The sequence below is a fragment of the Ornithorhynchus anatinus genome, chromosome 3 (genome assembly GCF_004115215.2).
Source record: "Ornithorhynchus anatinus isolate Pmale09 chromosome 3, mOrnAna1.pri.v4, whole genome shotgun sequence".
Lineage (NCBI taxonomy): Eukaryota > Metazoa > Chordata > Mammalia > Monotremata > Ornithorhynchidae > Ornithorhynchus > Ornithorhynchus anatinus.
In genome coordinates this window covers 117,183,528-117,209,258 of record NC_041730.1, presented here as the reverse complement: position 1 = coordinate 117,209,258, position 25,731 = coordinate 117,183,528, and the positions used below count along the sequence as shown (strand labels likewise).

General features: G+C 42.2%; 1 protein-coding gene across 19 annotated transcripts in view; it reads right to left on the bottom strand.

Annotated features, from left to right (window-relative positions):
* Nucleotides 1-25,731, bottom strand: part of KCNMA1 (potassium calcium-activated channel subfamily M alpha 1) — an 879,166-nt gene that overhangs the window by 218,141 nt on the left and 635,294 nt on the right. For all 19 annotated transcript variants that reach the window (XM_029059250.2, XM_029059251.2, XM_029059252.2 and 16 more), the window contains exons 10-13: nt 25,577-25,687; nt 20,740-20,845; nt 19,040-19,122; nt 14,323-14,392 (exon numbers count right to left, since the gene is read on the bottom strand). In XM_029059250.2, the coding sequence (XP_028915083.1) occupies nt 14,323-14,392; nt 19,040-19,122; nt 20,740-20,845; nt 25,577-25,687 (370 nt within the window). The remainder of the gene's footprint in view (nt 1-14,322; nt 14,393-19,039; nt 19,123-20,739; nt 20,846-25,576; nt 25,688-25,731) is intronic.

Below are 25,731 nucleotides of genomic sequence, written 5' to 3'. Positions count from 1 at the left end.
TTCTATGTGCAGAGGAGTGCACTGCATGCTTGGGAGAATACAACAGAATTAGCAGAAAGACTTCCTGCCCATCTGTTGTAGTCCTGGTAGCCCAACCTAGCCTCAAGTCTCAAGTGATAACTTGAGTTGCATTTTCTTAGTCAGTGGGTTGGGGAAAGCTCCGCTCATCTTTTTCAGCCTTGTTGATATGCACACATGTTCCTGTGCCAAGAGAATCTGAACCTGCCATATACAGGAAATCAACCCAGTGAGTGAAGAAGCTGGTAGAAAGCAGAGAACTAGGGTGACCTAATGGAAGGAGCCCAGGACTGGACCTGAGCTCTAATTCTGTTGTCGAACTGTACATTCCAAGCACTTAGTACAGTGCTCTGCACATAGTAAGCGTCCAATAAATACTATTGAATGAATGAATTCTGGCTCTACATTTGCCTTGAAGCTTAACCTGAGACAAGTCACTTACTTCCCTGTGCCTTAATTCTCTCATCCATCAAATGGGGTTCAAAAATTGGTTTTTCATCCCTGTTAACTGAAAGCCCCAAGTGGGACAGGGATGAGATCCCACTTGATTATTTGTATCCACCTCAGCACTGTAACCTTGGCATTATTTTCGACTCATCTCCCTCATCAAGCCATCTATTCAATCTGTTACCAAATCTTGTCAGTTCACCCTTTGCAACATAGCTAAAATCAGCTCTTTCCTCTCCATCCAAATTGCTACCATTTTAATCCAAGCATTTATCCAATCCCACACTGATTACTGCATCAGCCTCCTTGCTGACCTCCCTGCCTCCTGTCTCTCCCCACTTCATACTTAATCATAATAATAATAATGATGGTGAATGTTAAGTGCTTACGATGTGACAAACACTGTTCTAAGTGATGGCGGAGATACAAGGTTCATTCATTCATTCAATTGTATTTTACTGAGTGCTTACTGTGTGCAGAGCACTGTACTAAGCACTTGGGAAGTACAATTTGGCAAAAACAGAGACAATCCCTACCCAACAATGGGCTCACAGTCTAGAAGGGGGAGACAGACAACAGAGCAAACAAGTAGACAGGCAGCACTACCATCAAAATAGATAAATAGAACCATAGATAAATGCACATCATTAATAAAATAGAGCAATAAATATGTACAAATATATACTAGTGCTGTGGGGAGAGGAAGGGGGTAGAACAGAGGGTGGGAGTAGGGATGATGGGAAGGGGAGGAGGAGCAGAGGAAAAGGGAGGGTATAGTCTGGGAAGACCTCCTGGAGGAGGTGAGCTCTCAGTAGGGCTTTGAGGAGGAGAAGAGAGTTAATATGGCAGATATGAGGAGGGAGGGGATTCCACGTCAGAGGTAGAACATGGGCCAAGGTCAGTGGCAGGTCAGGGGGGAACAAGGCACAGTGAGGAGGTTACCAGCGGCAGAGGAGCGGAGTGTGTGGCCTGGGTTGTAGGAGGAGAGAAGAGAGATGAGGTAGGAGGGGGCAAGGTGATGGAGAGCTTTGAAGCCCATAGTGAGGAGATTTTGCTTCATGTTAAGGTTGATGGGCAACCACTGGAGATTTTTGAGGAGGGGAGTGATATGCCCAGAGCATTTCCGCAAAAAGATAATCCGGGCAGCAGAGTGAATTACTGACTTAAGTGGGGAGAGACTGGAGGATGGGAGCTCAGAAAGGAGGCTTATGCAGTATTCCAGTCAGGATATGATGAGAGATTGTACCCGCACGGTAGCAGTTTGGATGGAAAAGAAAGAGTTGATCTTGGTAATGTTGTGAAGGTAGGACTGATGGGTTTTGGTGACGGACTGGAAGTGTGGGGTGAATGAGAGAGCAGAGTCAAGGATGACATCAAGGTTGTGGGCTTGTGAAATGAGAAGGATGCTAGTGCTGTCCACAGTGCCAGGAAAGTCAGGGAGCGGACAGGGTTTGGGAGGGAAGATAAGGAGCTCAGTTTTGGACATGTTAATTTAGGTTGCCCCAGGTGGGGCTCACCGTCTTAATTCCCATTTTTCTTATGAGGCAACTGAGGCACTGAGAAGTGAAGTGGCTTGCCCAAAGTCATTTAGCTGACAGGTGGTAGAATCAGGATTAGAACCCACAACCTCTGACTCCCAAGCCCCTGCCCTTTCCACTATGTCATGTTGCTTCTACTTATTTTTCTACAAAACCATTCAGTCTATGTTTCCCCACTCCAGAAGAATCTCTAGTGGTTGCTCATTCATTCATTCATTCATTCATTCAATTGTATTTATTGAGCGCTTACTATGTGCAGAGCACTGTACTAAGCCCTTGGAATGTACAATTCGGCAACAGATAGAGACAATTCCTGCCCAACAAAGGGCTCACAGTCTAAACGACAGGCTCACAGCTTCACAGAAAACATAAGCTACTACAACCTACTACAACCCAGCCTCCACCCTTTGCTCCTCTAAAGCCAACCTACTCACTGTACCTCAATCACATCTATCTTACCACTGACCTCTCACCCATGTCCTGCTCTTGGCCAGAAATGCCCTCACACCTCATACCTGACTGGCGATCACTTCCCACTTTTAAAATCTTATTAAAAACACATCTCCTACAAGAAGTCTTCCCCGATCCAGCCCTCATTTCCTCTTCTCCCACTCCTTTTTGCGTCACCCTTGCACGTTTTATTCACCTTTCCCTCAGTCCCACAGCGCGTATGTACTTATCCATAATTCATTTATTTATATAAATGTCTGTCTCCCCCTCTAGACTGTAAGCTCTTTGTGGGCAGGGAACTTGTCTACTAACTCTGTTATATTGTTTTCTCTCAAGTGCTTAGTAAAGTGTTCAGCACACAGTAAGCGTGCAATAAATATGATTGATTAATTGGTTGATACACAATCAGTCAATGATACTTATTGTGCACTTACTATGTGCAGAGAACTGTACTATCAGGAAAGTACAATATAATAGAGTCGGTAGATGTGATCCTTGTTAGCGCTTAACAAATACCGTAGTTATTATTATTGGGTGGAGAGTAACCATCACAATAAAAATGATCATATTAATAATAACCAAAGCACTATGAATTTGTATAGAGCTTTTATCTTGCCCAAGCACTTCACATTTAGAATCTCATATTGTCCCCACAAAATCCTTCTGGAAAGGAAGAAAGTCCACAACAAATCATTTTGGGCATGAAATGCCCCAACATCAAAGAACCCTCCATTTGATGGTTCACTATTCCTAGCCTAGTTTGGAGATTGCGTTCAGTTCCTTGCCTGTTGCTCTGAAATCTAACAACAACAACAATGTCGGTATTTGTTAAGTGCTTACTATGTGCAGAGCACTGTTCTAAGCGCTGGGGTAGATACAGGGTCATCAAGTTGTCCCACGTGAGGCTCACAATCTAAATGCCCATTTTACAGATGAGGTAACTGAGGCACAGAGAAATTAAGTGACTTGCCCACAGTCACACAGTTGACAAGTGGCAGAGGCAGGATTCGAACCCATGACCTCTGACTCCCAAACCTGTGCTCTTTCCACCGAGCCACGCGGCTTAATAAACCTTACTGTGACCCAACTACTTGACGTCTGCTTTGGTTCGAAGTTGGGTTGGAAAATGTCTTATTTTTGTCACCGCATGTGGGAAGAATGGAGAAACACGCATATGGAAAATAGTGAGGGCTGTGTAGAACGTAGATTGCTGACCAATCTACAATGACCAGAGAGGAGAAACCTTCAAATTCAAGACAACAGATAGGTCAGGTGCTATCAGGAAGCTTTCTTTCTTAAGAGGCTGTCCTCTGCTTCATGTCAGCTGAAATGACCCAACCTGTATAACTCAGTCAGACTGCTTGCTCCCAACCCAGACCTGCAGAGCCTCCATCTGCCATCTGGTTCGAGTTCTTTATTTAGACATATTTTACATGTCATTACACATGAAATTCAAGTTTGTTTCATTCCTTGGATTGCCTTTGCTCTCCCTGCTGGCAGGGATACTGTCTCCATTCCCTGACAAGAGGTCGCAAAGGGAGGAGCATGAAAACAAAACAGATAGATGTTTTGCCCTAAGAACTTGAATTCTCGCTTTGTTTCTGGCTCCTTTTTGCTTTCATTTAAATGGAGGTTTTGAGCTGGTGGAAAGTCCAGATGAAGAGCTTTGGGGTCTCGGACAACTCCTCTAATTCAGAGAATACAAAAAGAATGTAATAATAATAATTATAATTATAATAATTGTGGTGTTTAAGTGCCAGGCACTGTACTAAGCACTGGGGTAGATACAACGTAACTGGGTTGGACAGTCCCTGTCCCACATTGGGCTCAAAGTCTTAATCCCTGTTTGACAGATGAGGTAGGTGAGGCCCAGAGAAGAAAAGTGACTTGTCCGAGGTCACACAGCAGACGAGTGGAGGAGCAGGGATTAGAACCCAGGTCCTTCTGACTCCCAGACTTATGTTTTATCCACTAGTTCATGCTGCTTCTCCTAAAGTAAGAAGGGAAGTTTCTTGTACCTAGCATTGTGGCTCTGCTTCTCTCCAGTTAAGAACAAATTTCCTTTTGGAAGACATGGATGTTCATGGGATATTTATTCATTAGCTTTAAGTCACCAAGTCCTGCTAGCCCCAAAATGACAAATACACAGGGAAACAATTTAATATGATTATTTAGTTGTGTCTTGTGTAATATTCAGCCTGCTGTACTCTTTGATACAGCTAGGCCAAATGCAAACTCACCACTCACCATCCCCTCTACAATGTAAACTCACTGTGGGCAGGGATCATGTCTACCCACTCAGTTATATATTACTTTCCCAAGCGCTTAGTACAGTATTCTGCAAACAGTAAATGCTCAATAAATAGGATTGATAGATCGATTCATAGAGCAGCAGCTGTCAAAACTAACCAAAGGTGGTGACCGCTCTCAGAAACATGATCTGCATCACTGCCTTGGACATGATGGGCCCGAAGAGGACTCAGTGGGTAATGTAGCACTTTTCCAAAGATGGGGTAAACAGGCACCTCAGATCACCTGGCTAGTTCTTGGCTTCGGACCCCAGCAGTTCAATAGTTCAGTAGCAGTTTAGTAGCAGTACAGAGAAGCAGCATGGCCTTAGTAGATAGAACACAGGTCTGGAAGTAAGAAGGACCTGGGTTCTAATCCTGACTCCACCACTCGTCTGCTGTGTGACCTTGGGCAAGTCACTTCACTTACCTCACTTACCTCATCTGTCAAACAGGGATTAAGACTGTGAGCCCCATATGGGAAAGGGACTGTATCCAACCTGATTAATGTGTAGCTATCCCAGCATTTAGTACCATGCCTGGCAAATAGTGAGCACTTAACAAATACCAGTTTTTTAGTGGCTCTTATCTCTGAAAAGCTAGCTCCACTTTATTCCCTGCTCCAGAGCTTCCTATCCTGTTACCATGCCAAGGACCAGAGCAAAGCATTGGATGGTAGGCTTGGGGTGCCTGTTTTCTGGCCTTTGGCAAAACACAATGAGCTACCCTGGGCTGAGCACTGTGAATGGGGTCTATTGGAAAGAGTGTGGGTTCCAACTGCTGCTCTGCTGCTTGCCTGTCATGTGATCTTGGGAAGTCACTTAACTTCTCTAAGATTCAGTTTTTTCACCTGACAAATGAGGATAAAATACCCGTTCTCCCTCCCTTTTAGGCTATGAGCCCCTTTGGGACAGGAACTATGTCTGATCTAATTAACTGGTACCTATCCCTGCGCTTAGAACAGTGCTGGGCACATAGCAAGCATGGCATAATGGATAGAGCATGGGCTTGGGAGTCAGAAGCTCATGGGTTCTAATCCCTGCTCTGCCACTCGTCTGCTGCGTACCCTTGGGCAAGTCACTTCACTTCTCAGGGTCTCAGTTACTTCATCGGTAAAATGGGACAGGGATGGTGTCCAATCTGATTTGCTTGTATCCACCCATGCGCTTAGTACAGTGCCTGGCACATAATAAGCGCTTAACAAATACCATAATAATTATTAATAAATATTATCTATTCAATGTAATGGCTACGAGCCGCAAGAGACCCATGATCCAAGTCGCACTTGCACAGATTGTTGTCTTTCCCATTGGAATATGATGCTCCTATGGGTGTTACTAGCTATTTATGCCTCTTGACTGGATTTAGCTTAGTTTGGAGGACAGTGAAATTCTTAGAAAGGTGTCAGAGCTAGCTTTCTCATTTCCCTCTTGGAGACTATGGTATTTCTTCCATGAGCTATATGCTGAAGAATAAGTAATGTAAGAGCACAAACAAGAGCAATAATAGTAATTAGTTTCTTAAACACTCACTATATTCCAAGTGCAGTAGTAAGTGCTGAGGTAGATACAGGTACATAGTAAGCATTTAATACCACAATTCATACTATGATTACTAATAATAATAATTGTGTCAATAATAGCAATAATGATAATGCAAGATAATCAGGTCATTTCCAGACCCTGTCTCACGTGGGACTCACAGTTTGAGGTTAGGAAAACAGTCATTTAATCCCCATTTTACAGTTAAATCACTTCTTTATGCCTCAGTTACCCCACCTGTAAAATGAGGATTAAGACTGTGAGCCTCATGTGGGGCATGGACTATACCCAACATGATTACCTTGAATCTACCCAGTGCTCTGTACAATGCCTGACACATAGTAAACACTTAACAAATACCAAAAAAAAAATAATGAGGAAACTGAGGCACAGAGAAGTTAAGTGACTTGCTCAAGGTCACATAGCAGGCAAGCAGGGAAGATAAGGAGCTCAGTCTTGGACATGTTGAGGTTTAGGTGGCGGGCGGACATTGAGGTGGAGATGGGATTAAAAACCAGGTCCTCTGACTCCCAGGCCTGACTGTCCTCTTTCCACTAGGCCGTACTATTTCTTTCCCTCCTTCCTAAACTCTTGCAGGCCTGAAACACTTTTCCATTTTTCAAGCTTTCATAGTGGGGTGATTTCTTGGTATTATGGAAATCAGAGCCTACCTCTAGATCAAGGACTGAAGTAAATGTGGCTGCGACTAAAATCAAGCAGGCTAGGCAAAAAAAAAAATGACCAATGGGAAAATGGAGGGTCCCTTAAATACTTTCCAATAACTAAAGTAAGCCTTCAAGATGAAAACGGCTGCATCAGACTACATTCTCTTGTAGAATTGCTTGGTTGTCGAGGATGCTAAAATTCAACTTAGTTTCTTGAAAACATACTTCTCAGCATTCATCTGAAGGAGGCTCCAAATGGCCAGCAGTTTTTAATCTAAACTCAATTTACAAGTGGAGTAAAGCCTTAAAAAGCTCCTTTGAAATACATGAAGAAATAAATGAAAATGAAAGTAATGGCCTTTTGGAAAGAGCATGGGCCTGCGAGTCAGAAGGACCTGGTTTCTAATTCGGGCTCTGCCAACTGCTTGCTGTGTCACTTTGGACAAGTCACTAAACTTCTCTGTGGCTCAGTTTCCTCAGCTGTAAAATGAGGATACCTGTTCTCCCTCCTATTTAGACTGAGAGTCCCTTGCAGGACAGGAACTCTGTCTGACCTGATTAACTTGTGCCTATCCCAGCTATTAGAAAAATGCTTCTCTCTTCAGGGGTGGCCTCTTCTTCTTACACTCCCCCAGACTCACTGGGAAAAGAGAAGGTTTCAGCTTCCTTCTCGTGTCCCAATGCCGCTTTCGCACCATCCTTCCTTCCCCTTCCTTTTATTTCCCCTACTTTGCAGCTCATATCATCGGCCTCTACCACCCTCTTCAGATTCTTGTGCTGTCATCAACCACCCCCCAGGTCCCACCTCCAACTTCTTTAACTATTTTGACCCCTTTCTCACCTTCCTTCTCTCTTTGTCCATGCTCACCTTGATCCTTGGAGCCTACAACATCCACATAGATGTACCCGTTGAACCCTCTGCTGCCTGTCTTCAATCACTCCTCAACTCTGCTGACCTCTTGCTCAACCCCACCTTTCCCACCCACCAACTTGGACACACCCACGATTTCATCATCTCTAACCACTGCACAATCTCTACCCTCACCAATTCTGAAATCCCTCTCTCTCACCACGATCTTCTCACTTACCTCCTCTCCCACACTCCTCCTCCCTCTGTACTATTCCCCCACAGAGATCTCCGCTCTCTCAACCTTATCCATCTCTCTCAGCACATCACAACCAAATAGCCTCCATACCCATTCTACCCACTCGATGACCAATGGATGCCCTCAGCACCAACTTCTCTACTCAACTCCCTCCATCCCCTATCCTTTTGTCATTCTCGCACCACTAACCCACAGCCCTGGATCACCTGCACTGTCCAACTCCTTCCCTCTTACGCTCGAGCTTCTGAATGCTGCTGGCGAAATTTAAACATCAGGCTGACCTTGTCCAGTTCAAGTTTGTCCTTTCTTGCCTTAACTCTGCCCTCTCCTCTGCCCGGCAAAACCATTTCTTTCCCTTACTGACAAACCTGCCCATCACCCTCGTCAGTTGTTCCAGACATTTAAGTCTTTTCTCAGGCTCCCCGTTCCCCACCTCCCCCATCCCTTGCCTCCAACTATCTGGCCATATATTTCATTAATAAAATTAACACAATCAGGTCTGAGCTCCCCATAATCACCCCTCCCCCTCCACCACCCCCCCTCCTCCCAGCCCTCTTTTCAACTTTCCCATCCTTCCCAACAGTATCTTCACAGATCTCCTGTCTCCTCTCTAGTGCCACTCCCTCCACCTGAGCACCGGACCCCATTCCCTCACACCTTAGAAAAACTCTTGCCCCTTCCCTCCTCTCCTCCTTAATACCATCTTCAAGCACTGTCTCTCCAATGGCTTCTTCCCTACTGCCTTCAAACATGCCCAGATCTCCCCCTTCCTAAAAATACCATTTCTTGACCCCACTGCCCCCTCCAGTTATCCCCACCTCCCTCCTACCCTTCCTTTCCAAACTACTTGAGGAAGTCGTCACACTCAGTGCCTCAAATTCCTCTTCTCCAACTCTCTCCTGAACCTTCTCTAATATGGCTTCTGCCACCTTCACTCCATTAAAACCACGCTCTCAAAGGTCACCAATGACCTCCTTCTTGCCAAATCCAATGACTCCTACTCCATCCTAATCCTCCTCAATCTTGCAGCTCCCTTTGTCACTGTGGACCATCCCCTTCTCAACACGTTATCCAACCTTAGCTTCATTGACTCTGTCCTCTCCTGGTTCTCCTCTTATCTCTGGCCATTCATTCTCAGGTTCCTTCATGGGCTCCTTGTCCCCCCTTCCAGAAAGAGCACAGGTTTGGGAGCCAGAGGATGCGTGTTCTAATCCCAACTCTGCCACTTGTCTGCTGTGTAATGATTATGGGCAAGCCACTTAACTTCTCTATGCCTCAGTTACCTCATCTGTAAAATGGGGATTAAGACTGTGAGCCCCACCTGGGAAAATCTGATTACCTTGTATCTACTGCAGCACTTAGAACAGTGCTTGCCACATAGGAAGTGCTTAACAAATTCCATAATTATTACCCCCTAACTAAAGGGGTTCCTCAGGTTTCAGTTCTTGGTCACCTTCTATTCTCCATCTACACTCACTCCCTTGGAGAACTCATTCGCTTCCACAGCTTCAACTATCATCTCTATGTGGATGACACCCAAATCTATATCTCCTCCCCTGTTCTCTCTCCCTCCCTCTAGGCATCTCCTTCTGCCTTCAGGACATCTTTACTTGGATGTCCTCCTGCCACCTAAAACTCAACATGTCCAAGTCAGAGCTCCTTATTTTCCCCTCCCAAATTATGTCCTCTCCCGAACTTTACGGTCACTGTGACCAGAACAACCATCCTTCTCCTCTCACAAACCTATAACTTTGGTGTCATCCTTGACTCCACTCTCTTACTCACCCCGTATAACCAATCTGTCACCAATGCCTGCCGGTCTCACCTTCACAACATCGCCAAGATCCACCCTTTCCTCTCCATCCAAACCATTACTATATTAGTAAAATCACTCATCCTATCCTGACTGGATGACTGCATCAGCCTATCACTCATCCTATTCTGGCTGGATGACTGCATCAACCACCTTTCTGATTTCCCAACTTCCTGCCAACCTTCCCAACCCCACTTCAATTCATACTTCACTCTGCTGCCGGGGTTATCTTTCTCCAGAATGTTCAGGGCACATCACCCCACTTCTCAAAAATCTCAAGTGGTTGCCTATCAACCTCACTATCAAACAAAAACTCCTCACTATTGGCTTCAAAGCTCTCCATCACCTTGCCGCCTCTTACCTTACCTCCCTTCTCTCCTTCTACATCCCAGCCTGCACACTCCGCTTCTCTAGTGCTAACTTTCTCACTGCGACTCCATCTCGCCAGTCCCACCATCGACCCCTGGCCAAGATCCTATCTCTGGCCTGGAATGCCCTCCCTCCTCAAATGTACCAATCACCCATCCCCCATTCAAAGCTCTACTGATGGCACACCTCCTCCAAGAGGCCTTCCCAGACTTAGCCCCATTTTCCTCAGCTCTCCCTCCCTTCTGTGTTGCCTTGACTTGCTCCCTTTGCTCTTCCTGCCTCCCCACTACAGAACTTATGTATATATTTTATATCTATAATTCTATTTATTTATATTGATGCCTGTTTACTCATTTTCACATCTACTTCCCCCTGCTCTAGACTGTAAGCCCAGTGTGGATAGGGGTTGTCTCTCTTTATTGCTGAATCATATTTTCCAAGCACTTAGTTCAGTGTTCTTCACACAGTAATGCTCAATAAATATGATTGAATTAATGAATGAATGAATGTTTGACCCATAGCAAGCGCTTAACAAGTATTATTAAAAAAGATTTCTTGGAATGTTTGCCTTTTATTACTTCCCTCTTTATGTAATCTACTAATCCAAGATTTTAGTCTTGAAAATGCAGAATTACAGGAAGGAACACTGTAGAAATCTCATCTACTGAGCAATCAGTGAAACAACTTTGGAGAATTTAGAGTTTGAGTCATCAGTGTTGGCAGTGGTGTGTTCTGTAGAGTGGAGACTGACTGTCCAACTATCAACAAATGAATAGGAACTGCAGCGGCACCCATCAAAACCATCTGCCTTGCAATGTGAAGCTCTGGTAGTGACAGCCACCTGCTGAGGGCTGGCTATTGGCAGGAGATGGGCAACAATCCACAAGCCATCGGCCCATCACTGACAGCAGGCTTCACTTGATGTGATGGCCACTGGTGTGACTCCATATCCAATAATGGGTCAGCCTTTGCCAGCAATTAAGAAATAATGGGATGGTACCAATGTGATTGGCACAAGAAAGTCTTCCCTGGTTTCCTGATTCCCTATAATAAGGGGAATGAGGCTTGAAGAACAGGGAGTTCTCTCAATATCTATACAGCAGGGAGTTATTGTGTTAGATAAGACACCTGAACCCAGGTATAGAGTGGACTCGGATCCCAAGGTTTCATTACTAAGAGAACCTGCTCAATTGCAAATGGAAACAGGAAGTACTTGCTACTCTTCCTCCCCCAAACCTGTTTTCCTAGGGTCTCCCTGATCTGCTAACTGGGCGAATATTGCATTTGGGAGGAAAGACTGTATGGTATTTTGTAGATCATCAAATCACAGGAAGAAGACAAAAGGCTAAAACATCCCTTCCTTCCCATTACCTATTCCCCTAAATCGTGCACCCCTATGTCACACTTTTCAAAAATCTGAAAATGGCCTGAAATATAAGCTCATTCTCTGGAAGTGGAAGTTCAATTCTGGAACTTCCTCTGTGGTCTAAGATTACGATTGGGATGAATTAGGTTTTAAAGATCTTCACCAAACATACATCAGAGTCTCTCCAGCTCAGTTTCTGCAGACTCAAAAATCACATTGAATATTGAGTAAGCAAAGGAAAATGGAGAAAGTCTGACATTTAAGTCATTCTTCTAGATTCCTTCATGAGTTATAGCTGGGTTTGAAGTTTTATAGTTGTGTGTGAATTAGGTTTTTACCATACAAATCAGTTTTTTGTTTAATCCTCTTCACACACACACAAACAAAAAAAAAAGACTAACTAAAATTTGTTTAGTTTGTCTTAAAATTTTTCAAACTGGACAAAATCTATTGTGGCTGAATCAGATTGGATTTGTAATTCACAGCTGATTTTGTGCATTTATGTAATGCTCATATCCCCCTCAGCCTTTTCCCACCAAGAGTGAAATTAAGCAATCAACAAAGAAGGAATCTTGGAAGAAGCTCTGTGCAGTTTGTCTCAGATTATCAAGGCACTGAAGACATCTCATGTGTAGATAAGCAAAGAAGTTGTTGAATTGAGGAGGCTATTTGACTTAAAAATGAATGATGTTGTTGTTGAGTTAAATGTACTTCATTCAGAGGAACCATTCCATGAACATCCCATTAAACTTGACCAATCCTGTGCCTTATTCCAAGATTCCAAAACAGGTAAAGAAGTAATCATTTCTCTACTACCAACTAAAATCTTAAGGTTAAAAAATGTCACATGAATTTTCAAGAAAATAGATGATCTTATAATTACGATTGAAGACATGATTCAGTGAATTACTTTGATTATTCTGTTTTAAATGCCTTTACGTTTATCTCCTCCATTAGAGTGCTCTGCACATACTAAGTGCTCAATAAATGCCATTGATTGATTGATGTGGGCAGGAATATGCTACTTGCTTGCTTTCAACTTTCCAATTAGCTAGTACAACATACAGCGCCTGATGGGTGCCTCAATAAATAATATTACTACAACTAATAGCATAATGAGAGAGGAGTTCAAAGAGGCACTGAGATGTTAAGAAGAGGTTAGCCTGCTACAAGGTCCTTAATGAAGTAAAGGAGAAGGCTATTCAACCTAATCTGGGCAGATCTTAATTAAAATTGATACAACAGTGTGACAGTCAGTAGAACAACCTTCAATGTCTGCCACATCCTGAAAGATTTATAATCATATAAAAACACTTAGTTGATGTAATGTTATACTTTGAATTGCTCCGATTTTGGCATGTTTATCATTACATTACATATCATGCAAAGGAATTTCATATTAGTTTTCCAGAGATTACAAAACCGATCCTAATCTACAGAACGTTAAGTCTATGAGAAAACAAATCCCACAAAATAACCATTTATGACACAAACACATTTTCAAGGAACATAATTTGGTTATACCACGGGATAAACTTGTATCCTAAAATTAAGTAGCATCTTGTTATGCATACTAAAAATAGCTGTGATGTTGTGCATTTGTTGGCCATTTATATTCACTGCCTAGTAGAAAGAGTATGGATCTGGGAATCGGAAGATTCATATCTGAGTTCCAACTCCGCCACATGCCAACTTCGTGACCTTGAACAAACCTCTTAACCATTTCTTTAATGGTATTTTTGCTTACTATTGTAATGGTTTTGCTTAATGGTATTATGCTTAATGGTTAAGCGTTTATTATGTGTTAAACTTTGTTCTAAGTTCTGGGTTAGGTATAAGTTAATTAGGTCGGATCCAGTCCCTGTCCGGCATGGGGTTCATGGTCTAACTGGGAAGGAGAACAAGCACGGAATCCCCATTTTACAATTGAGGAAGCTGAGGCTCAGAGAAGATAAGTGACTTGCCCAAGATCCTTTTGACTCCCAGGCCCGTGCTCTTTCCACTAGGCCATGCCTCTTTCTAGGTTTCAGTTTCCTTATCTGTAAAATGGGGATAAATCCAACTGTGAACCCTATGGGGGTTAGAAACTATGTCTGATCTCTAAGCTAATATCTACTTCAGTGCCACAATTATCACTTGATTCATTCAGTCGAATTTATTGAGCGCTTACTGTGTGCAGTGTACTATGTACACACACTGGAAAGGATTAATACTAGTGAAAAAACAGTGTCCATGCACAGGTTTGTGTGAACCATAAATAGAACATAAAACCAAAATTAACAAAAATCAATGTATCTGAATTAAAAAATTAAACTTCCAATTGCCTCCAGAATTGTTAAATTTTCCAGTTTACAACTCCAAACCCTAGTGGTATCTGATTTGGGAGCAGGAGACTATTATCATGGACATATGAGGCACCAGGGAAAAAAAGGAGTCAAATTAAATTTGGCAAAATTGTAAAAATGACCTTGGCTTTTTCCATACATGGTGGCATTCAAATCAAATTAATTTGTAAATAGACAATCCTTTTATTTTGGCCTCACTGTTACTTTGGGATATGCACGTTAAGATATTCGTGGGAGACCATTTCCAAGGAAATCTGTTTCTTTTTATCTTATATATAAAAGGTAGATTTTGGAGTCTTGGGGGTGAGGGGAAAATTAAATGGGAAATGGAAAGTCTTTGGAGAAATGCCATCATTTCTTGTTATTACAGTCTTACCTTGTTGTGATACTGCAGCATCTGAGTTATAATTCTTATCTTCGGGTGGTAATTCTTTATGGAAATTACTCTAAAAAAGAAAGAAACCAAGTCGAGGAAACAGATAAACAGATATTCTTTCCAGCAATTGCATGCACAGTTTTATTGGCCCACTTTACTACTATCACTATAAATATTCTGGTTTGCTTTTCACCAGCTCCTAGAAGTACAGGCACAGGAAAGGGATGGTTGATATTGCTCAAGTTAAAAAACAGATGATTCACAACAAAGGAAAATAAAAATCAAGTGACTAATCAGATTGCCCTATAGAGAGCCCAGAAAATGACAACTCTTTTTGGTTAAATGCATCCCACCTCCACACATTTGTCAAGAAGCATATGTCAGTGGACATTTATTTTCACTTTCCATGACCCTTCTCCACAGGAGACTGATAAACATTTCTTGAAACAGTCTCTCTGGGAACTCTTGCTAACTATACTTATCACACCTTTTTTGTATGCATATGCTTTAGCTCTGTACGGATTCTAATAAATTCTAATTCTAAACTCTAAGACAGATGCAGGTGGTCTCTGTTTTGTAGGAATCTGGGCTCCATTACTTACGGTAAGGTTAGGTCTTGAGAACTGAATGGAAAGAAACCAAATGCAACAAACCCGGAAAAACTTGGAAGTTTTGGGAAGCAGCGTGACCTAGTGGGAAGAGCATGGGCCTGAGAGGTCCTGGGTTCTACTCCCAGTTCTGCCTCTTGTCTCCTGTGGGACCTTGGGCAAGTCACTTAACTTCTCTGTGTCTCAGTTCCCTCATCTGTAAAATGGGGGTTTCAATACCTATTCTCTCTCCTACTTAGATTGTGAGCCCCATGTAGGACCTAGCTGTCTGTATCTACCCCAGAACTTAGTACAATGTTTGGCACACAGTAAGTGCTTAATGAATACCACAGTTATTATTACTATTATTATTAATAAAAACATTTTAGGGGTAAGTGGATTCAATTTCTAACAGCACATAGGAAAAAAAGGTGTTTTGTTGTAACCACCTAAGGTTTCTTCAGTATGGCAAAAGATAACTTGGAGTCGAAATTTGAAAGAATGAAAGGAAGGGGGTCACCCAGACCCCAATATCATATAGTGGTACCCAGGGAGATATTTTCTTCTACAATCGAAGCTGAGTTGCTTTACTAGGTGTGAAGAACCAGAATCCAATGGTCTCAATCAGAATGAGGCAGTTGCTCAGACTTTCAATGAGTCTCACCTCAGTCAATCAATCAATAGCATTTATTGAGCATTGACTGTGTGCAGAGCACTGTACTAAGCACTTGAGAGAGTGCAATACAACAGAGTCGGTGGATCTGTTCCCTGCCTGCAACAAGCTTACAGTCTAGAGGACTGTAAGCTCAGCTCGTCTCCTCAGCCAATAAGAAACATTTAAAGGTCCCAGTGGTAAAGGCCAGGCTGAAATCTTTTCTGCCTCAGAGATGGACCTATGACACTGGCTCAACACCCTTGCTCTGAATAATTTCCAGAAAGAGACAATGTCAAAAGCCAACTTGAACAAGCATGAGCCATTTTGTTAAGGAAATTATTCTCTTAAACAAAGCCTGTATGGATTCAAACACATTTACAAGGAGCAAACACCCTAGAAATATGTGTGGGCATTCTGCTGGATTTTATTAAATTAGCCACATTAAATTGATTTTTGAAAGTAGAGGCGAGAAGGGAGGAGGCCCATATGTCTGTAGCTAGCTCGCTCTGAGAAAATGCAGCACGTGCATTTTGGAAGTGAATTATTTTAAGTCCTTTCTCTGCATCACCTCACATTGGGCTTTCTCAGTTGAAGAATTTCATTTTATTTTTTTATAAGGGTTGCATCTGTTCTGCCTATAATTCAGGAAATGTAAGACTATGTCAACCCACAGAAATTGGTTCATAACATTGGCTAATCCTCCGTGTTAGCTAATTTCAAAAGTATCTTTGACATTTTAATTTCAAAAAGGGCAGACTGGTCTCATTAAACTACAGTCACAGGAAGAAAATAAAAATAAGAGAAATCGAGTCTATTTTAACCCTGCATTTTCCATTTTCTTTTGGCTCTCTTGGCTTTTGAGATTATAATTAAGCCATATGTTTTCCTTACCTATAACCACATTTTCCCTCGATTAATTATTGTTGTGACTTGTTATCATGACAACCACCCAGATATTGAGATGCTTCAATAAACTTCAGATTTGTGACTTCTACAGCATGGTCAAGTGGAAAGAGCATGGGGTCTGCGAGTCAGTGGACCTTGTTCTAAATTTGTTCTAAATTTTCTCTCTGTTGGGTGACTTTGGGCAAGGCACAACTTCTTATTGCCCCAGCCCCACGTGGAACAGGGACTATGTCTGACCTGATTATCTTATATCTACCTCAGTACTTAGTAGAGTGTCCTTACATATGCGCTTAACAACTACTATAAAAAAAAATACACATCTCCCTGATCCATTTCAGAGTTTGAAGATAATGAAAAGTAATGTCTTTGAGGGTTTAATTTCATCATTTAGGATTACTGGTGTGATGGAAAGTGCATGGCACCGAGGAGTTAGGAGACCCATGTTCAAGTCTCAGTACTACCATTAAGCTGCTGTATGGCTCCGGGCAAGTCATTCCCGAAGTTATGGTGTAGTGGATAGAGCATTGGCCTGGGAGTTAGAAAGTCATGGGTTCTAATCCTGACTCTGCTACTAGTGTGCTGTGTGACCTTGGGCAAGTCATTCACTTCTCTGTGCCTCACTTACCTCCTCTATAAAATGGGGATTGAGACTGTGTGCCCACGTGGGACAGGGACTGTGTCCAAGCTGACTGGCTTATATCCACCCCAGTGCTTACTAAAGTGCTTAATAAATACCAAGATTATTACTTAACCTCTCAGGGCCTCTGTTTCCTCATCTATAAAATAAGGATGAGATAGATTGTGCGACCCGTGTTCTACATGAACTGGTTTCCTCTCATGTTATTTATATCTACACCAGTGCTTAGCACAGAGTAAGCCCCTAGTAATGTCATGAATGCTATAACAACAATAATAATGATGATAACTTAACATAGCAAGAGGAAACAGATACAATAGGTTCTACTACTTTATGTGATGTTTCAGTTGTAATATGCTGTGATTGGACCCCCATACCACCAACTTTAGAAGACAACTAGCTGGTTGTTCACACTTCATACTGAGGGCAGTCATTCTGGCTGATCGACTCAGGATAGGAGAATGGGGGATTCTCATCACAGGCCAAAGGGCCAAGTGCAAAAACGACACGTTCTCCATCCCTTTATTTCCTGGTGGGCCACAGGCTTCTGAGAGCTCACGCATCAACTTCTACAAAATGACCACAGTATGCATTTTTGTTGGAAGAAAGTTAGTGGAAAAAAAAAGGATGGGCCAGATGTTGCCTACCAGACACATGCCAGATGCTGACTGGAAAGGCATGCTCAGTCTCAAGGCAGTAGAGAAATAAGTCCCCTTTCCCCACACTCTTCCACTGTTGCATAAGTGTAATTAGACTTAGACCACCTACTGAGCCAAAGGTAGGGCAGATGGGAGCAACATTATGAGGGGAAAAATAAATTTCCAAAGACCGAATGAATATCGAAGGGGTGAGGACATAGGTATCTTGTCAAGGCTTCAGAAAATGGAGTTTCTCAATGCAATCCAATGGACCCTTCAAATTAGGGTATATCGCTTTCCAGAGTTCAGTGGAATTGAAATATATTCATTCAGTTCTTCTCCCTTTAGCCTTCATCTTCATCTTTTTCCTACTTCTCATAACAGCCCATCATTTATACTGGGAAATGTCTCGAGACACTCTATAAATTCTCGGGCCGGAAACTCTTATTGTGTTTCCTAAAAGAGCTATAAGAAAGTGATTATCTGCCCAGACATCTGGTGTGCTGGGGCAAGTCTTAGAGTCCTTGGGAAGAACAGAAACCCTAATCATTTTCCTCTCAGAAAGGAAAATAATTAAACCTTTTAATGGGCCGATCATTACCCCAAGATGACTAAAGCACAGCTGTGCCGGTCCTTACACGGAGTAGCCGTATGTCTCGTTAGACACCTAGACCATGGCAACCCCGTCCCTGGGAAAATAATGTTTTCTTTAAGGTAGTAATGGCAGGAGCGTGAGGAAATCTTGTCCTCTCTCATCTTTGCTGACTCAATATTACTTGGCCTCTATTTTAACAGCTACATCTTTGTATGGCATTTTAAAAATGGTGTTTACTACATGCCAGACACTGTACTAACTGCCGGTGGTAGATACAAGCTTAGCGGGTTGGGCTCAGTTCGTCCCACACGGGCTCAAGGTATTAATCCCCATTTTACAGATGAGGTAACTGAGGTACAGAGAAGTTAAGTGACTTGGCCAAGGTCAGAAAGGAGACATGTGGCGGAGCCAGGATTGGAACCCATGTCCTTCTGACTCCCGGGCCCGTGCTCCATCCATTAGGCTGCCCGCTTCTCATGTCCTGGTTTAAGGTTCTAATGTCACCACTCTCCCTATCTCCAGAGATAAAGCCTCAGTCTTCTGTCTCAAGTTGTACAGATGGACACTGTACTTGGTTTTGGATAAAATACTCCATTGGGATGGGATGCTTCCTGGAGAAACCGAAAGAAGAAGGAGCAGGCAGGTACACTCAAGGAAACTGAAAACCCAGAACACATTTCCCAGACTCCCTGAGGTTACCTCATAATATTGGAGGCATCTTCAGCGTCTGGGTCAGCGCAGTACTTATTGGCAAGGATTAGGCATGCATCTGCTGACTCTATCTAAGACACCGAAGGAGAAAAAAAGCACAAAAACATAAATAGCTGTATTTGTAGTTTATCTCTGCTGACAATTTGAGGGAACCTGGTGTTTCTCAGAGGAAAGGGCCAGGAGATTACATTTTTCGATGAGACCGTAGGCTACAATTACTTCTTATGCCATCAACACTTCATTTTCTTGCCCTTGGAGAGCACAACATGTACCTTGGTAACTGTTTGTTTCATTTTGCAAATTGATTTGCATTCAGGAAGCTCCAAGTTCTTTGTTAAATAATTCAGTTCTACAACTCTCTCTCTTCAGTTTACCTAGCCTTTCCCCCTCTTTCTGCCATCCCCTCTCCCTTTCGCCTCCTCCCTCCATGCGATAAGACATGGATGTGTCAGTATTCTCTTATAACTATCGGAGAGTTAAACCTGTAGGAGAGAAGGCAATAGCAATCAGAAATCAACCCCTCATCCTCTACGTTTAGCTGTTGACTTCACCGCAATGAAGAGCAAAAGAATAGGCAGATTTAACCCTGTCTCTCAAAATCTGAATATCCCCACTAACATGGTATTTCATAATCAAGTGGCCTAATTCAGAGATGGAAAACTATCCCAATGACTCACACCTTTATCATTAATATTTGTTTCTCTGGGGGGCACAACCTCACTGAATCGAGACTGTGTTTTATCAGTATACCTGAAGGCCATGGGCATCCAGCAAATGCTATAGGGGTTTTCTGGGAGTAAAAGAGTGGGTAGGGTAGAAGGAAATAAGAGAATAAATAGGAATTTGGGGTTATAGAAATGTTTTTTTTAAAAGCCTGTTGCACTACTGAAAATTCGAAAAAGGAATGTGAAATTTCCCAAGGGCTGGAGAAGAGTTCTTAGACACTGTCAGTAAAAGCTCTTCTTTTGGACACTACATTGACTTATTATTTGCCACAGATTCTTCTGACTTGAGGATTGATTGCTCACACCCCATTAAAATGGCAAAAATAGGGCAATATGGCCTTATTATGTCTTTTCTTTCCTAAACCACAAGGTTTGTTGTACAAAGCTTTAGTCCTTTAACATTTAGGGGCTAATGTACCTTTCTTCCTGGGACTAACTATCAGAAACTTCTCTGTTCAAGAAATTCCATTTCCTCAAGTGTCCAGAAAAATAAAGGCATCATTTTCTTGTTGGGAAATTTCCCTTCCATTATTTTTTCAACATCCTCAATCTCCTCTGAGAAAAGTAAAGAACTCCATTGCCTCATTCGATTACATTTAACCGAGAATCACTTCGGCCATAGGATGAACCATATTGCAATCAGTTATCTGCAGGAGAATGAAAAGTATTCTTCCATGATGGCTGTGGGTCACAGGGGAGGCCTTGTAGCTCTAGTTGATTCTGACCAACAGAACGCTGCTGGTTCCTGCATCCCAACCCTGGAAAAAATATTTCTCTTTGTGAAATAATTGCTTAAGTTGGCCGCTCCCCCACCTTCAACCTACAGCACTTTTTCCACAAATGAATGTCATCTACCAACACCTGAAACCAAAAGCATGAGCTCCTAGCAGGTACTCAATAACTACTGGTGATGATGAGGGTAACGATGATGATGGAAATGATATGAGGACAGCTACTCCTTACCTTGACTCTAGCCAAGTCATGTGGATTGAGGACTGAACCCTGATAAAATTCCACCTGAGTAAAATGTCGTTTAAATAGAGCTTCGAGTTCCAGGTTTGGAGAGATACTGTATAAAAAGAAAGAAGAAATGTCCATTAGCATAACAGAGGCTCCACCATCTTTTCTAGCTGACTTCCCCTATCCTGTTTCCATAGACTTCTCTCTAAGATCCCAAATATCACCAATAGGGGTCAAAACACTGCTGTTTTCCTCATGGCCATGGCCTATTCACTCATTCAATAGTATTTATTGAGCACTTACTATGTGCAAAACACTGTACCAAGCGCTAGGGAGAGTACAATACAACAATAAACAGATACATTCCCTGCCCATTACAAGCTTACAGTCTAGAGGGAGCTTATAATTCCATCTCAATGGTTGAAGCCCTTCCATCTAATTTGAGTTACTTGTTCTGTTGTTCTGTTCGGTTCTGTGTCCATTTTAGTCCACCCACTCCAAACTCCTCTTAGTTGAAGAAATTTGCAGGGGCTATTCACTCATGAGAACTGGGAATTCTCTCAAAAAAGACTGTCTGGGGTAAGGAAAATAAGGGCGCATCAGGTATTTGCAAGCATCAACAACTACACCGCCAAAGTGACTAGATACAATAATGTTTACTAATAGGTGTAGTCCTGTTCTTTTTAAACTCTTTTTTCAAAGCAGCGATGAGTTGGTTCTTAAACCCTTTGAAAGGGCCAAAATGAATTAAAACAACCATTACAGAATAAACTGTCAGTGAGGCCTATACGGTGAGGAGTCCCAATATTTACCAATGCATAAACATCATTTCCCTTCGGTAAAGCAAACACTAACCTGATTTACCTAAGGAGCCGTGGCTCAGCACCACCTGGTGTGCTTTGAAAGCTTCAACAATCGATATTGAAAATGCTAGTAATCATCTAATCTAAAATCATCAAGTGTCAACACTGGTTAAATCAGTCATCAGAAGACAAAAAAGATAGCAGTCATTGCAAGTCCAACCATCATCCTGCCTCTCCTTATGCCTATTAGGAAAATTGGAGGTGGACTATGTCTTGATAGAAAGGCTCTCCTAACAAAAAAGGTTCTACTCCATTTATGGGAAATTTAAGATTTAGCTCAACTGATATTGAGGGTTTCTGTTGAATCAGGCTCTTCCCCAAATATGCCCTCGTTTCCTCTTTTCCCACGCCCCTTTGCATCACCCCAGCACTTGGGTCTGCCCCCTTTATTCACCCCTCCCTCGGCCCCACAACAGCCTTGTGCTTATCCTTGTTTTTTAAATTATTATTGTCTGTATCCCATTCCAGATGGTAACTGCCTTGTGGGCAGGGATTATGTTTACCAACTCTATTATACTGCATTCTCCCAAGCATTAGTACAGCACTCAGCACACAGTAAGTTCTCAGTAAATATCACTGATTGATTAATCAGTGGAAGAGTGTGCCTGACCAATTGAAGTATGTCTCCAATCGAAGGAAGGCAAAAGGTCGAATGAGGGTCTCATCTCTTGGAAGGAGCAGCTGGTCTAGAGATAGTTGAATCAGAAGCCCAGGGCTATGATTTTGATTTTGTTAATGACAAAGGGAAACCTCCTCCCACAGGTCTATCAACTAGTCACTTAGATAGAAGGCTTGCTTTAGGATGGGAGAACCCTGTAGCCTCCAGACCATATAATCATATTGCTAAAAGGGTCTCAATGGGCTGTTCTGACCTTCAAACAACTGAAAACTTGAGCATCCGCAAAAAGGGTTGGCCTGCCCTATTTTTCGAGATTTCCAGGAGATTTTACATCCTTCATTGTTTCACTATGTTTACTTAAGGTCAAGAGCTTCCTCTTTAGGCCTAAACAAGATCTCTTTCTCCAATTCCAGCTTTGTCTTTCAGTCATCTCATAATGAATAATGAATCTTCATATGCAAAAAGACACTCATTAAGTTCCCTGAGGAAAAGGGGCTTTTTGATGCTAATTCTAGGTGTGCGGTATTGTCGAGGGACTGCAGTAGCAGGTATCTAGAGAAAGATGGTCCTTACTCTAAAACTGGCCCTTGCTCTTCCTTGCCCTTGCTTGGAATGGACTGTACTTATTTGAGATACTTTGTAGAGGAAGTTTTCCTCCTCCCCAGGAAGTGAACTCCCCCTATCTCTGTTCTATTATACTCCCCCAAGCACTTAGTACAGTGTTCTGCTTATGGTAAGCATTTGATAAACACTATTGATTGATAATTGGCAGAATTTCACCTTTACTGTAATGTAGTTAGGGTACACATCCCTAACTCTGTTGTATTATACTCCCCCAAGCACTTAGTACAGTGCTCTGCCCTATGGTAATCATTCTTGTCTGCCTGTCTCCCCCGATTAGACTGTAAGCCCATCAAACGGCAGAGTGTCTCTATCTGTTGCCGACTTGTACATTCCAAGCACTTAGTATAGTGGTCTGCACATAGTTAGCGCTCAATAAATACTATTGAATGAATAAATACTATTGATTAATTGATAATTGGCAGAATTTCACTTTTACTGTAATATGAATTGTAGAGAGGTGAAATCTTTGATGAGGTAGGGAATTTGGTGGAAGGCAAAAAAGAAGGCTTGCAGTGAAGCTCCATACTGTGATTTGGCAGTTTGGTGTGAGACTCTTCAGCAGGTCCCAACTCCAGGAACACCATATCTAGACACACAATTTTGTTTTTTGCTTTTTATAATGACATTTTTTAAGTGCTCACTGTTTGTCAGGCACTGTACTAAGAGCTGGAGTAGATACAGCTAATTAGGTTGGACACAGACTATATCCCACACGGGGCTCACAGTCTTAATCACCATTTTACAGATGAGATAATTGAGGCACAGAGAAGTGAAGTGACTTGCCCAAAGTCACAAAACTGACAAGTGACAGATCCAGGATTAGAACCTAGGTCTTACTGACACCTAGGCTCATGTCCTATCCACTAGGCCAAGCTGCTTTTCACAGTTGAGTTTCCCCAACACCTTAGGAGTATATAGCCTGGCGGTAAATTGGACATTTTTCCAGGAGCATTATCTCCCTCAGTAAGCGCTCAATACATACGATTAAATGAGTAATGGAAAGATCATTTATTGCACTGAAGCAGTGTATACACTTTGCTCACGACCATATACTAAAAGGACTCCAGTAAGTGTGAAAGAGATACTGCTTCTCCTAACCAACTTTACTACCTCAGAGTAAATTTAGGTCCTGGGAGAATTGGGTTTGCTATCAGCAAGGGCCCTCTGACAGTTGTGATTATTTTTTCCATTTCCAACTGATGAGAGTACATGCCACTCCAGTTGCCATTCTTTTAATGTTCTTCATTACTAAATAGCTATTGTCTCTGCTGTTGATAAGAGCAATCAGGCAGCAGTTTCTCTGTAAGCCAACTCGAGCTTGATGTTAAGATCTCGAGAACTACCAGGGATGAACAGGGTTAGTTAAGCAATAATGCCTATATGGGAGGATATCACTGACTGGCTGGAGGAGTGTGATTAAGTTGGTCATTAAATGTGCAGTAATGCCCAGTGCAGATCATTTATGTCCCCATATGCTCCAAGAGTAAGGATAAAAAAACAACCATAATCGTGTCCCTAAATCACTTTTGTTAATGTTAAAAGAGTTAAAAACAAACAAAAAAAACCTTGGGGTCCTGGATGTTACAGGAGGATGCTCCCTGGTTGGTTTCTAAGCCACATATTTCAGATATAAAACTTCCATATTATTTTCTTACAGATGACTCTTTGCAGGCGGGAATCATGTCTATCATATCTATCGTTTTGTAGTCTTCCAAATGCTTAGTACACTGCTCTGCACACAGTAAAGAGAAGCAGCATGGCAGAGTGGATAGAACACTGGCCTAGGGGTCAGAAGGTCTTGGGTTCTAATTCCAGCTCTGCCGCTTTGTCTGCTGTGAGAGGGCAAGTCAGCTAAATTCTCTGTGTCTCAGATACCTCATCTATAAAATGGGGATTAAGACTGTGAGCCTCAAGTGGGACAGGAACTGTGTCCAACCTGATTTGCTAGTATCTACTCAGCACTTAGTACAGTGACTGGCACATAGTAAGCCCTTAAGAAATGTCATTATTATTATTAATTACAATAATAATAATAAAACATAATAACTATCATTGACTGATGACCTGCCCATGTATGGTTTGCTCACTTCCTAGAATCTAAAGAAGTTTAGATCCAAATGACAATTCACCAAATTATTTTAAAAAATCACCCCAAATTATAAGATTGCACTAACCAAAGATTGTCCCCTTTGTCTGAATTATTCTTGCTGTCTCTTATTATAGCAGAATAGAGATTCGTATTTGAGAACAAAAGGGTTTTGAACAATTAGACAGGGAAATGCTGATACCCCCAAGAATGTTAGAAGGGAACACACTTCTTTGGGTCAATATGAAGTCCATTATTCACTTGTGGGTTTTGAAGAAACCCGAGAGGGGAGGGACTTACTGAGATATTCATTAGCATTTGAAGAAAATGATCAAGTATCACACTCCTGGTTGAACACCCTGGATCAAAGGGTGGCTAATTTCTAAAACACTTGGATCAATACCAGTGTTATTCAGCCTAGGGCAGATCTACCTGTCAGTAATTCATTCAATCGTATTTACTGAGTGCTTACTGTGGGCAGAGCACCGTAATAATACAACAATAAACAGATACATTCCCTGCCCACAGTGAGTTTACAGTCAAGAGGGGGAGACAGACATTAATATAAATAACTTCAGAAGTTACCTAACACAGAAAGTCTCTCTACACCTGCGTGGGTACCGTCTCCTCAATGAACGAGCCACTTACTTGTGAAGAAAAACTATCTCCACGTTGACATCATCGCGGTCTTTGTGTAGGAAGTCCTTCAGGAAGTTAGACACACTCTCCAGAGTGATGTGGCCACAGACAACGATGTGCCTGTGACGAAAATGGCCAGGTTAACAAGAGCCAGGACCCAGAAA